This window comes from Nicotiana attenuata, chromosome 6, assembly GCF_001879085.1.
Source record: "Nicotiana attenuata strain UT chromosome 6, NIATTr2, whole genome shotgun sequence".
NCBI classification, from domain to species: Eukaryota; Viridiplantae; Streptophyta; class Magnoliopsida; order Solanales; family Solanaceae; genus Nicotiana; species Nicotiana attenuata.
In genome coordinates, this window is record NC_031994.1 from 32,664,732 (window position 1) to 32,677,315 (window position 12,584).

Below are 12,584 nucleotides of genomic sequence, written 5' to 3' on the forward strand. Positions count from 1 at the left end.
GAGACCCTATCATAGGCCTTAGCTATATCAAGCTTGATCACCACATTAGCTGGCTTTCCCCTTAACCTTATGTCAGTGACAATTTCTCGAGTCAATAAGATGTTCTCAAATATACTCCTACCCTTCTCAAATCCAGATTGATTAGGAGATATTAGAGAAGGCAAAAAAAATTCCAATCTATCATGTAACACCCTAGACAAGACCTTGTTAATGAAGTTGCTCAAGCTAATAGGTCTTAAGTCAGAGAAGGTCTCAACTCTAGATTTCTTAGGCAGCAACACTAGGTTGGTATGAGTGATGGATTTAGGAAGTGCAGCTCCTCCATAGAAGTGTAGCACCACGTTGTGTATATCAGCACCAATAACATCCCAACATGTGTGATAAAACAGGCTAGTGAATCCATCTGGACCACTAGCACTCTCCCCACTAAGCTCAAAAACTGTTGTCCTTACCTCATCAATTGTTGGCAATCTGCTAAGTTCCAAATTATGTTCCATAGTGACCATCGACGGTAAATTATTGAGCAAGGAAAAGTCAGATGTATCACCTTCATTTGTGAACTGTTTTTGATAGAAGTCCACTGCAGTTGTAGCCAATTGCTCCCGATCTTCAATCCATACCCCACTTCCACTTTTGATCCTCTTCAGTTACAATTTCTTTCTTTTTCCATTGACATGATTGTGAAAGAAACTTGTATTCATATCTGCTTCAGCAAACCAAGTCATCCCAGCTTTTTGCTTCCAATACTGCTCCTCAATACTCAAGTATTTCTTCAATTCAGATTGAGCCTTTTGAAGCACAATCATGTTCTCAATTGTAGGCTCTTATTCAAACAACGTCTCTTTCACCCTAACAATGTCTTCCAAAATAGCCAACTGCTTGAAGATATCATCAAATGTTTCCGTACTCCATTTTGACAGTGCTGCCTTCACCCTCTTGAGCTTCTGCTTGAACATCAAAAAAGGATCACCTATGAAATCAGCTTCCTAATTCTGCCTCACCACATCCATAAATGTAGCATGTTTAGTCCAAAAGTTCAAGAACCTGAAAGGCTTGACAAATTTGGTGGTCTGCTCCCCACATGTCATTAACAATGGTGCATGATCTGATCCAGTTCTGATTAGATGTTCAAATTCAATAGTTGGCAACATGTTCTGAAATGGCAAATTCACAAAGATCCTATCCAATCTTTTGAATATACACGCAGCATTGGATCTCCCATTCCACCATGTAAATGGACTTCCTTTGTATCCTTGCTTAAACAAACCACAAGAGTTTACACAAAATGCAAAATCCTCATATTCAGGCGGGTGTACTAGTCCTCCTTTTTTCTCATCTTCATGTAATATCACATTGAAATCCCCTCCTACCAACCATGGCAATTTCATATCACTTGCTAAGTAATACAAGTGATCCCACAATTCCAACCTCTCCATTGCTGAACATTTTGCATAAACAAATGTCATCATCATGTGCTGCCCCAGGTCATGGTGAAGCACTCTCACAGTCACATATTGCTCGGTATCCTCCACTAATTCCCATTCCACCACTGCATCAAAGAACAACCAAATTTGCCCATTAATATTTGCATAAGCCGTCTCCATATTCAGCCTTCTTCTATGTCTATCAATGAGTCTCTTCTTTTGAAAAGGCTCCATCAATGCAACTACACAAAAGTTATGCTCTCTATTCACGTTAATCACCCCAGGAAAGGCCAGTTGTGTTTTCATAGACCTTATGTTCCATATTAATGTTTTGATCATCATTTAGATAGAGAAGCTGCCCTCCTGGGCATAATTCTTGAAGGTTGTTGTGGCTCTTTATTCAGATTCTTCTTTGTTTTCTTACCTCTTTTAGCACTAGCTTTAGGTGATAGATCCCCATCCCTAGCCACCTGTTTGTAGTTTTCTGTTGTTGATTCATCATCTCCCTCATCCTCCATAGGATTTTGTCTCATTAAGTCTTCATCAATTGGTGCCACATTGTGTGTAACTAAATCATGTAAATATTGTAGTGGAGTCTTCAGTGGAACATTAAGATGCAGCTGCATAATTTGATCAGTGCCATATTCCATAGGCACTTCCTCTATTTCCCCAAATGCTCTTGGAACAATTGCCTGCTCATCAGCCTTTTCCTTGCTATTCACCATAGAAGAAGCAGCAGCCTGCATCATTTTGAATTGTTGCTCATATACACTGCCTAGCCCAGGAATTATTATGGTAGTCTGCTCAGAAATTTCTATTCTATTGATATCACCACCTTTTCCATTGCTTGTACTTTGGTCTGACCCTACTGTATCATCCCTAACCTTCACATTATCATCAAGTTTGTTCTCCAATGCGTACACCAGAACACCATCTACATAGGCTAAAATCTTGCCAGTTGCACTAGGGATAGGGTTTATTGTCGTTGCTTCATCAGGTGACCCTGGCACCAGGCCTGGCATCGCCAGCTTATCGCTTGGGGTACCTGGCTTTAGGCCTGGGGTTGCCAGCCTACCGCCTAGGGAGCCTGGCTTTAGGCCTAGTGTCGCCAGCCTATCGCCGGGTAGGCTGCTGTCCCTCACTTTGTCTCATGTTTCCTTTATCGTGCCTAGTTGATCATCCTCCACCTCAATTGCATCACTCCGTAAAACCTTTGTTGAATTTACCTTATCAAGGTCCTCAAGCTTCCCAAAATCTGCCAATGTTTGAGACGGAATATGTTGATATGATTGCATTGTAGCCACATTGAGTTCCCTTAGCTCCTCTTTGCTAGTTCCAAACCTTCTATGAACCCAGTCGATTGTGGATTCCTTATTAGCCTTTTCATCAGAACTTTGATCACTAGGAACAATAGGATTAGCCTAAGCTAAGTTCCCATTATGCTGCTCTTCCAACACTTTCTCAACTACTTCCTTCTTTACACCCTTAAGTTCTTGTTGATTACCTTCTCCCGCTGGTTTAGTATTAGCATCCTTCCCAACCCTATCCCCAGAAGCCTTAGGATTAGGGCTTGTCACTCCGGTATTACCTTCTTTTTCCTTCTCATGGCCCTTCTTTGATTGCTTTCCCCACCATTGCTATGATCCTCACCTTTGCCTTCAGTAATTTGTAGAGTAGGTTGATGAACTTCCTCAACCTCTAGTGCATTAAACTTGTTCTTGGTTGCTACTTCCTCAAGTTTGGCCTTCCCTTTACCCTTGTCAGCTTCCTTACCTTGTTTGTTATTAACAATGTGACCCCGATTATCCCGTTGGTATTTGTTCTTCCTTGCTTGTATCCATTCCTGCTTGGCATGATTAGTAGCAGGCTTACCAACCACCTTTCCACTTGACAGAACCTTTGTTGAATTTCCAGCTGTACCAATTGCTTCAGTGCTCACCACAACTGTCTTCTCCTTGCCTTGATCCTCCACATTTTCATCAAATCTCTTGTGTAATTCAGGATGAATTACCCAGCATTCTGCCTCACTATGCCCTTGTTTCTTGCAAGGCTTGCAATATTTAGGCATACAATCATACTTAATCCTAATCCATTTAAACTCTTCTGGCCCAGATTCATCATCTTCTTCAACAATCTTAATATGTTTAGGGAAATTACCTAGAAAATTCACTTCCACCTTTACCTTAACACAACTAGGTCTAGTCCCATTTTGAGTTGCTAGGTCTACATGTAATGGATTACCAACTGCACGAGCTAATGAAAATACACATTCCTTACCAAAGAAATTTGGAGGAAGTTCTGGAAAACTAATCCACGCTATGGCAATTGAGTCTCTTCATTAGGTGTCCACCATGGATTCTATTTTGTACAACGCATCTGCCACATGTCTGATTGAGCCTTTAAATAAAAAGCTAGCTTTGAGAGAAGATGAATATAATCCTCCAATAAAGATAGCCTAATTAACACATGATTGTCTTCAATCAAGACAATTGAACAATGACCCTTAATCTCATATTGAATTGGAATCACTTTACGTAATTCACCAGTAACAGGCTTCCCATATGAAAATTTCCCAAGAACTGCAATTTGAAGCCCTTGTTGTACGATGGATTGCTTCACTTCTTGTTTCTTCCACTTCACAACTGGTTCTTCATGAAGGAACTCAACTGGTTTATGGTAACGTAGCTAGGGTTTGCATGGGCGTATTTATGACAGTACGATTTAATAAATTCGCATAGGTTTGAGGTGGATTAGGGTTTGCATTAGGGTTTGTAGAGGTTGGAAACGGCTGAGGGGGGAGGGAGACGACGGACCAACCTCAGGAGGAGGCTAGCCGCCGGCCGTGGAGGCCATGAAGGGCAGTCGCCGGCGTGCGCTGTTGATCGCAGGAGAGAGGAGAGAGGAGAGAGCGTTTTCCTTTGCCAAGACCTTTTTCTATGCTACTTTAGCTGTGTTAGTTTAATTGAATAATATTTAATAAAAAAAGATTGGACTTTTCCCGACAATGGATCTATTAGATAATTTTCTTGAGGGATTTAAGTCTAAAGAAAAAGGACAAAAAGATTTTCTTTTGTTAGGTAGTGTAGCAATTCCCCCTTGGGTTTTCTTTGTGTCGCGGTTCTTTTCCAAGGGTTTTATTTGAACCGGGTGTAGTTAATTTTATTTTCTTTAGGAGTAGGAGCCAGTGTGAGATGAATTGAATTGAAGCAATATCTCTTGACTTTGTTATGCCTTGAGAATAATGAGTACTTTGGTTGTGACGCTTAGGCTCAGTTTTTGACTCTTGTAGAAGTACCTTAAATTGTATGATCTTAACTTTGCTTAACTGCTTTGACTAGAGTGTCTTGATGAGACCAATCCTGAATGAGTTATGTGACATGTGTGTGCAAGGTTTTGTGTTATTCTATGCATTGCATTTGATGTCTAGAACTTGCCCCGTGTGTTTGCAAAGCGAAATAGTAGTTTTGTTCAGTCTTGGAAGTGATATAGGCGTTTCTTTGTTGAGTCATATATATATTTTACCTGCCTAATTGTTATGCATCGTAGTTAACCCGTTTGAGCGTGTAATCATGTTTCTTTGGCAACCACATTACAAGCCTTACCTATTTGTTTGAATTAACCATCTGTTTGAACCTTCTAACCTCTCATGAGCACTTCAATTATTATGAACTGTGTACAAGTTAAAGTGTGGGGTGGTTGGTTGTTGATACCCAATTTTCCCCTAAATATTTTAAATATGCAAAATACTTTTAAAATAGCATATATATGCATATATAAGCATGCCCAAGGTTTTTATTATTTTTCTGATAATTTTAAGGGTTTAAATTGATTTATTTTTCTCCCTCTCTATCCATAAAATCCTCAATAAATATTTCCAAAATTATTATTTTGATAATTCACCTATTGTATTTCTATACTTATGCCAAAATATGGCTAAGGTAATTTTTACATATTTTTAAAATTTTATTTAGTATTTTTAAGCTAAATTGCACATAATTGCAATAATAGCCTTTTTAGATTTAATTATGTTTTATACGCATAAAATTGGATCCTGTATTTTTAAATTGTTAATTATGTATTATAAATCATTTTAGCCCTTTAAATTAGTTTTCAGAAACTATTTACTATTTTTTATAAATTAAATAGGGGAAAAAATGGCTATTTAGAATATAGCCAAATTGGCTTTCAATTGTAGCCCCAAATTGGACCCCAATTTCCCAGCCCAATTTCAATTAAAACCCGACCCACACCCTTTTAACCCATACCCATAAAAGTACAAGAGGGGGGGGGGGTGAATTGTCACTAATTGAAATTAATCGTTACTGAGTTGACGACTAAATATGGCAATCTTGCAGATATAACAGTTTGAGGTAATATGCAGAAAGTAAATGCAGAAATTAAAGACACCGGGAATTTTATACTGGTTCGGATTCAATGTGAATCCTAATCCAGCCCCCTTGGGTTGCAAGGGATTTCTCTTCAAGCAAATAAGTTTTNATTCTCTAGCACTCGTTTGATACAATGCCTCACCAATTGTATGCCCTCTTTCTATCCCTGACTTATTACACAGCAGATTTATGCAGGCTACTATGCTTGTTTGCAGTAGAATGAAGAGAGTTATTTTGGTTCGATCAAAGTATACTAAGGATGATGTTACACAGTACATTTATACAAAGATGAATGGTGAAGGCTCATCACCAGGTTTGATCCTGAAGATTGATCTTCAAGAATAAGGACTATCCGTTGCTTCTCTTGAGATCTTTTCCTTCGGCAGACAATGGAATTAACAAGATTTCTCCTTGATTGTTGGACCTTCCAAACTTGACCAATGACCGGATCTTCTAGCCTTTATTATTCTCATGTGATTTCGCCAATCACAGATCACTTCGAATCTTCACTTCATTATGGCTGATTTGATTTCCCAGATTCACGTAGCTAATCCTGATTTGCTGATGTAGATTTGTAGCTTTCCTTGTACACCGTGCGTTCTATAGGTGGCTTCCCTTGTGAGAGATTTCCTTCCTTGTTCGACACATCCATTTCACTAGTTCTTCTTTACTTCTTTGAACTCCTGCACATGTATATTAATTGCATCATTAAAATATGATCTAACAATCTCCCCCTTTTTGATGATGGCAAAATAATATACGTGGATGTAAGGAAGTAAACAACAGTTGACTTCCCTGTTTGTTACTAGCCGACTTGGCTTCCCCTCAATGTGTGTAGTCAACCGGACTTAGTCTCCCCCTCAATGTGTGCAGTCGACTTGTACCTGTATCCTGTATAATTGACTTGTTCCTGTGCAATACATGTAAAGTCTATGCATGTAGCATAGTCGACTTAACCTGTTCAAAGAATAAAGAGTACCATCTATGCATGTAGCATAGTCGACTTGAACCTGCACATATTATCATAATAGTCCAAAGAGATATACATTCTCCCCCTTTTTGACATCAGCAAAGAGGGATTAGTAAGCAAAAAAAAACTATCCACACAAGCAAGAAAACATCCAAGGGCACAGCCCAAAACAAGTTTGAAACAAAAATTGTCTGTAAAACACATCCACACTAGCGACGCAGGAAGTAAGTAAGAGTGTTGCAGATCGCCTCCTTCAACTGTTCAAAGCTGGTGTTTGCAGCAACGCTCATTCCATCTAGCCTGTCATGAACCTCCTTGAAGGCTTTAACCGCATTCTCCCTTACCCTTTGCACAGCCACTCTGATTTTAGACACATCAGACCCAGTTTTCTTTGAAATAGCATGAATAGCACCCACAGTCGACTGAGTAGCAGACAGGAGAGTCTTGATGTCTAAGAGTTGGGAGTCAATGGAGCTTAGCTTCTCACATAGGTCAGAACTAATAAGAGGTGGCGGAACAGCAGATGAAGGCTTGGAATCCAGAGGGGTCTGTTTTGCTTCACTCTCACCCTTCTTAACCCAGGCACCCTTGACACTCACATACCCCATACTAGAGAAAGCTCTAGAATTGTAGGACTTGGAAACACAGACAAAAGGGTAGTCAGAAAGAGGGATTTGATGGGCTTCCAGAATGTGGGTTATGGCCATACCAAAAGGTAAACTGGTGGGATCTTCAGCACTCTCAATCATAAAATTTATGACCCAGGAGGACAGCTTGAGTTTGAGTTTGGTGATGAGATAATAGACAAAGAAAGTGTCCCTTCGAGAGAAGGTGGAGAAGGAACTAGTTCTGGGGAGAAGAGTGGTTGCAACAATGCGGGCGAGAACCCGAGTTTCAAAACTTACATCACTAGGCCCCAATTGATTTGGAAGGGTTTCAGAGGGATTTTCAGCAATGCACTGTTTGGCCTGGTCAAAGGAAATTTCAAAGTCCTCAGGCCAAACTTTTTAAAGAGAGTGGGGAAACCAGTGCAACGACAGAGAAAAATAGAATCGAACAGGGCACAGTCAAGAACAAAGCGTTTACCAAGGACAAGAGTTTCAAGCTTATTAGGTTTACTAGAGCGAAGATTAGCATAAAACATACAGACTAAAGGCTTATACACTTTAGGCGGAGAAATAGAGAGAAATTTTTCCCACCCTTGATACACAAAGAGATCCTTTACCTTACAGTTGAGGGCCTCCATATCGTCAAGATCCACAATTCTTCCATGGGCGATGGGCTTATCCTTGAGAGAGAGAAAAGAATCCCTATTTGGGGTATCCCAGAAATTTAGGTTGGAATCGAGAGAAGCAGAGAAATCGAATTTTGATTTCTTTAGAGTGGAAGAGACAGGAAGATCCTCCATGGGACACTTACCTGAGGCTTTTTCTCCTAAGAGTTGAGAGTGTTCAGAGAACGCTCCTTGAGAAGAGGCGGAGCCCTTAGAATGATCAGACCCTAGGTCTACTTGCTCAGGAGGCGCTGAAGAGGGTTTTGCCTTAGAACGGGTGCTCTTTCTGGTGGAGGCGGAGGGGTTTGGAGGTTTTAGCCATGGGAGATGAGAGGGTTTTCACAAACTGAAGAGAGAGGATGGAGATGAGAGTGACCCGAAAAGGCTTAACTTAAAGTAAGAAAGATTTGACAGTTGAGTACAAAAAGGAAAGAGTGTCAGATGAAACGATGTGATGATTGGCTTTCCATCTTCGACTGCGAACTGATATGAAACAGAATAAAAAAAAAGAGGGAAGGAATTGAAAGCATAATTAATGCACTGAAAAGTAGTAATTATGACAAGTTTTTTGAAAAAGAACAATTAGGTCCTAAGAGTTTCTTGAAAACCAAATTATCCCAAGTAATTTTCTCAAAAGGCAAAATCTTTCTTCCAACAAAGGTTTAGTAAAAATATCATCTAATTGGGCAGAAGTGCCAACAAAAGCTAATTCTATGTCACCCTTAAGAACATGATCTCTAATAAAATGATGCTTAATGTCAATATGATTTGCTCTAGAGTGATGCACATGATTTTTTGAAAGACAAATTACACTTGAATTATCACAAAAGATTTGTATAGGTTTAAAAGAAAGTTCATACTCACCCAATTGATGAGACATCCATAGGAGTTGTGCACAACATTGACCAATGGCAATATACTCAGCTTCAGTAGTGGACAAGGCGACTGATGCTTACTTTTTACTATTCCAGGATATTAAAGGCTTTCCTAGTAATTGACAAGTGCCACTCGTGCTTTTCCTGTCTTCCTTATCACCTGCTAAATCTGCATCTGAGAAACCTTCTAATTTAAATGAGTTAGAGCGAGGATACCATAATCCATGAGATACTGTGCCAATGAGATATCGAATAATTCTTTTTACAGCAGTCAGATGTGACTCCTTGGGAGCCGACTGAAACCTGGCACATTTACAAACGCTAAACATTATATCTGGTCGACTTGCGGTCAGATACAGTAGTGATCCAATCATTCCTCTATATTTGGTTTCATCAACTGGAGTACCCTATTCATCCTTATCCAAATTTGTAGCCGGACTCATAGGCGTGCCAATTGATTTTGCATTGCTCATACCAAATTTCTGGATAAGCTCCTTTGTATATTTAGTCTGACAAATGAAGGTTCCTTCTTCGGTTTGTTGAATTTGAAGCCTAAGAAAAAATGTGAGTTCACCCATCATGCTCATTTCGAACTCGCTTTGCATGAGGTTTGCAAATTCCTTGCACATAAGAGAGTTAGCACTACCAAAGATAATGTCATCAACATAAATTTGAATGATAAGATTACCTTCTGTTGATCATTTAATGAATAGAGTAGTATCTATTTTACCTCTAGTAAACCCATGATCAACAAGGAAAGTACTTAACCTGTCATACCAGGCACGTGGAGCCTGTATCAGTCCATATAGGGCCTTAGTAAGCTTGTACACATGATATGGGAATTTTGAGTCTTCAAAACCTGGAGGTTGTTTTACAAAAACTTCCTCTTTGATGAATCCATTCAGAAAAGCGCTTTTGACATCCATTTGAAACAACTTGAATCCATTAAATGATGCGTAAGCTAGCAGGATTTGTATAGACTCCAGTCGAGCTACTGGGGCAAAGGTTTCATCATAGTCGACTCCTTCTTGTTGTGAATAGCCTTGAGCGACTAATCTAGCCTTGTTCCTTATGACTTGTCCCCCTTCGTTCAATTTATTTCTAAATACCCATTTTGTTCCGATGACAGATACATTATTGGGTCTGGGAATTAACTACCAAACTTGATTCTTGCTGAATTGATCTAGTTCCTCTTGCATGGCTTTCACCCAGCTCGAATCCTTCAATGCTTCCTCTACCTTTTTGGGCTCTATTTGAGAGATCAGAGCAATATTTGCTTTCTTTTTGATGGCAGCCCTGGTTTTCATTCCTTCGTTTGGATCCCCCTATAATATATGGATATTCAGGTTCGCTCCTCCATTCATTTAGTCGGACAGTGCTTGTAGTCGACTCCGTACGTTGTTCAGGAGAGTTGTAGCTGATTTGTTCAGTCGACTCAATCACATATGCGGGATTAGTTGACTCCTGTGATTTTTCTTTATCCTGAGCTTCTTGAGTTTGATCTTCGTCACCTGCATTAGTTCCTTTCTCGACCAAGGGATTATTTTCATCGAATATAACATGGACAGATTCTTCTACGCATAAAGTACGTTTATTAAAAACTCTAAATGATCTGCTATTTAATGAATAACCAAGAAAAATACCTTCGTCACTTCTTGGATCAAATTTTCCAAGATTATCCTTACCATTGTTATGAATGAAGCACTTACTTCCAAATGGATGAAAATAACTGATATTCGGACGTTTACCTTTCCAGAGTTCATAGGGAGTCTTTTTCAGAATAGGCCTTATGAGACATCGGTTGAGAATGTGACATGCAGTACTCACACCTTCAGCCCAAAAATGATTTGGGAGTGAATGTTCTAACAACATGGTTCTTGCCATGTCCTGAAGAGTTCTGTTCTTTCTTTCCACAACTCCGTTTTGCTGTGGTGAGCGTGGAGCGGAGAAATTGTGAGTGTAGCCTTGATTGTCACAGAAGTCTTCAAATGCTTTACTTTCAAACTCGCCTCCATGATCACTTTGGATTTTTGAGATCAGATAACCTTTCTCTCTTTCAATCCTTTTGCAAAAGACTTCAAAATTTCTTAAGGCTTCATCTTTATGAGACAGGAAAATCACCCAGGTGAAACGTGAAAAGTCATCAACAATAACAAAAGCATATTTCTTGCCTCCTATGCTAGCAGTTCTAGTAGGTCCAAATAAATCCATATGAAGTAATTGCAATGGTTTTGAAGTAGACACCATGTCTTTGTTTTTGAAAGAATTTCTAGTTTGCTTACCCATCTGACATGCATCACAAATATGAGTTCTAGAGAAATTCAGTTTGGGTAATCCAATAACTAAATCATGTTTGGATAATTTTTCAATCAAATGCATGCTGGCATGACCTAGTCTTCTGTGCCACAACCAGGGATCATCAGATATAGAAGTTAGGCAAATATGACCATCTATATTTTCGAATCCATCAAGTATGTAAACATTTCCGTACCTTTTTCCAGGAAGAATTATTTTACCTGATTCGTCTTCGATGGCACAACCTATTCTCTTAAATTTTACCTCATATCCTGAGTCACAGAGTTAACTTATGCTGAGAAGATTGTAGTTTAGTCCATCAACAAGATATACTTCAGTAATGTCACAATTGTTGTTAAAGGGAATAGTTCCAGTGCCAACTATTTTGCCTCTTGAATCATCTCCAAATTTGACGCTTCCTCCATTAATCTTTGTAACCTCCTTGAAAAGATTTTTGTCACCTGTCATGTGACTGGAACACGCACTATCTAGATACCATTTTCCTTTGCGGCTTACTCTGTGGTGTTCCTCGCTAGTTTCTCCTCTTGCCATAAAACAGTTTTCATTGTCTGAATCATCTTCATCTGTCCAGCATCCTGAAGTTTTGTTGATCTCATTTTCTAGGATTGTCATGAAGCAGAGATTTGCTATTTCTTCATGGTCTGAGTCATCCTCATCGCTCCAGCTTCCAAATGATTTGTTCTTGTTGAATCCTCTAGAGATCTTCCTTTTCAGTTCTGGACACTCTGCTTGGATGTGTCCAAATTTTCCACATTCGTAGCATTTTCCATCGTTCTTATCTTGTTCGTTGTATTGCCTAGATCTCCTTGGTAGAAATCTTCCTTTCTTAGTATTTCTATATCTTCTCATCAGTCCATCCATATTTCTAGACATCATAGCAATTTCTTCTTGTAGGGCTTCAGGATCATCAATTTCATTTTCAGTCGATTCAGTAGTGGTTTTGAATGCAACAATTTTCTTTTTCTCCTCTTGATTTGTCTTCTCCAGGTGAGTTCTTTCGAAAGAAATGAGCTCTTCTCGTAGTTCATCATATGATAACTTGTTAAGATCTTGAGATTCCAGGGTGACAACTTTAGTCTGCCAAGTGGTTAGTACACTTCTGAGAATTTTCCTAACCTGATCGCCACTGGTGTATGGTTTGCCAAAAGCTTTCAAGTCACTGATTATCTTACTGAACCTGGCAAACATTTCTTCGATGGATTCTCCTTCCTTCATTGAGAATAGTTCATAGTCGTGAACTAGCATATTGATGTGAATTTCCTTTACCTTGTTGGTACCTTCATAGGTAACCTCAAGTTTGTCCTACATCTCTTTGGCTGTATCACAGCTAGATATTTT

The 12,584-nt window shown here is 39.3% G+C and overlaps 1 protein-coding gene across 1 annotated transcript; it reads right to left on the minus strand.

Annotated features, from left to right (window-relative positions):
• On the minus strand, positions 825-1,604 carry LOC109227757. Its single transcript, XM_019392951.1, has 2 exons — positions 1,002-1,604; positions 825-944 (listed from the first exon to the last, which is right to left on the minus strand). The coding sequence occupies exons 1-2, from the start codon at positions 1,602-1,604 to the stop codon at positions 825-827; spliced, it is 723 nt and encodes a 240-aa protein (XP_019248496.1).

What these genes read in the sequence shown, in the direction of transcription:
- LOC109227757 (XM_019392951.1), bottom strand. Translation starts at nt 1,604, where the DNA reads ATGGAGACGGCTTATGCAAATATTAATGGGCAAATTTGGTTGTTCTTT. An exon ending in ATGCTACATTTATGGATGTG is followed by an intron (nt 945 to 1,001) that starts GTGAGGCAGAAT and finishes ATGTTCAAGCAG; the next exon opens with AAGCTCAAGAGGGTGAAGGC.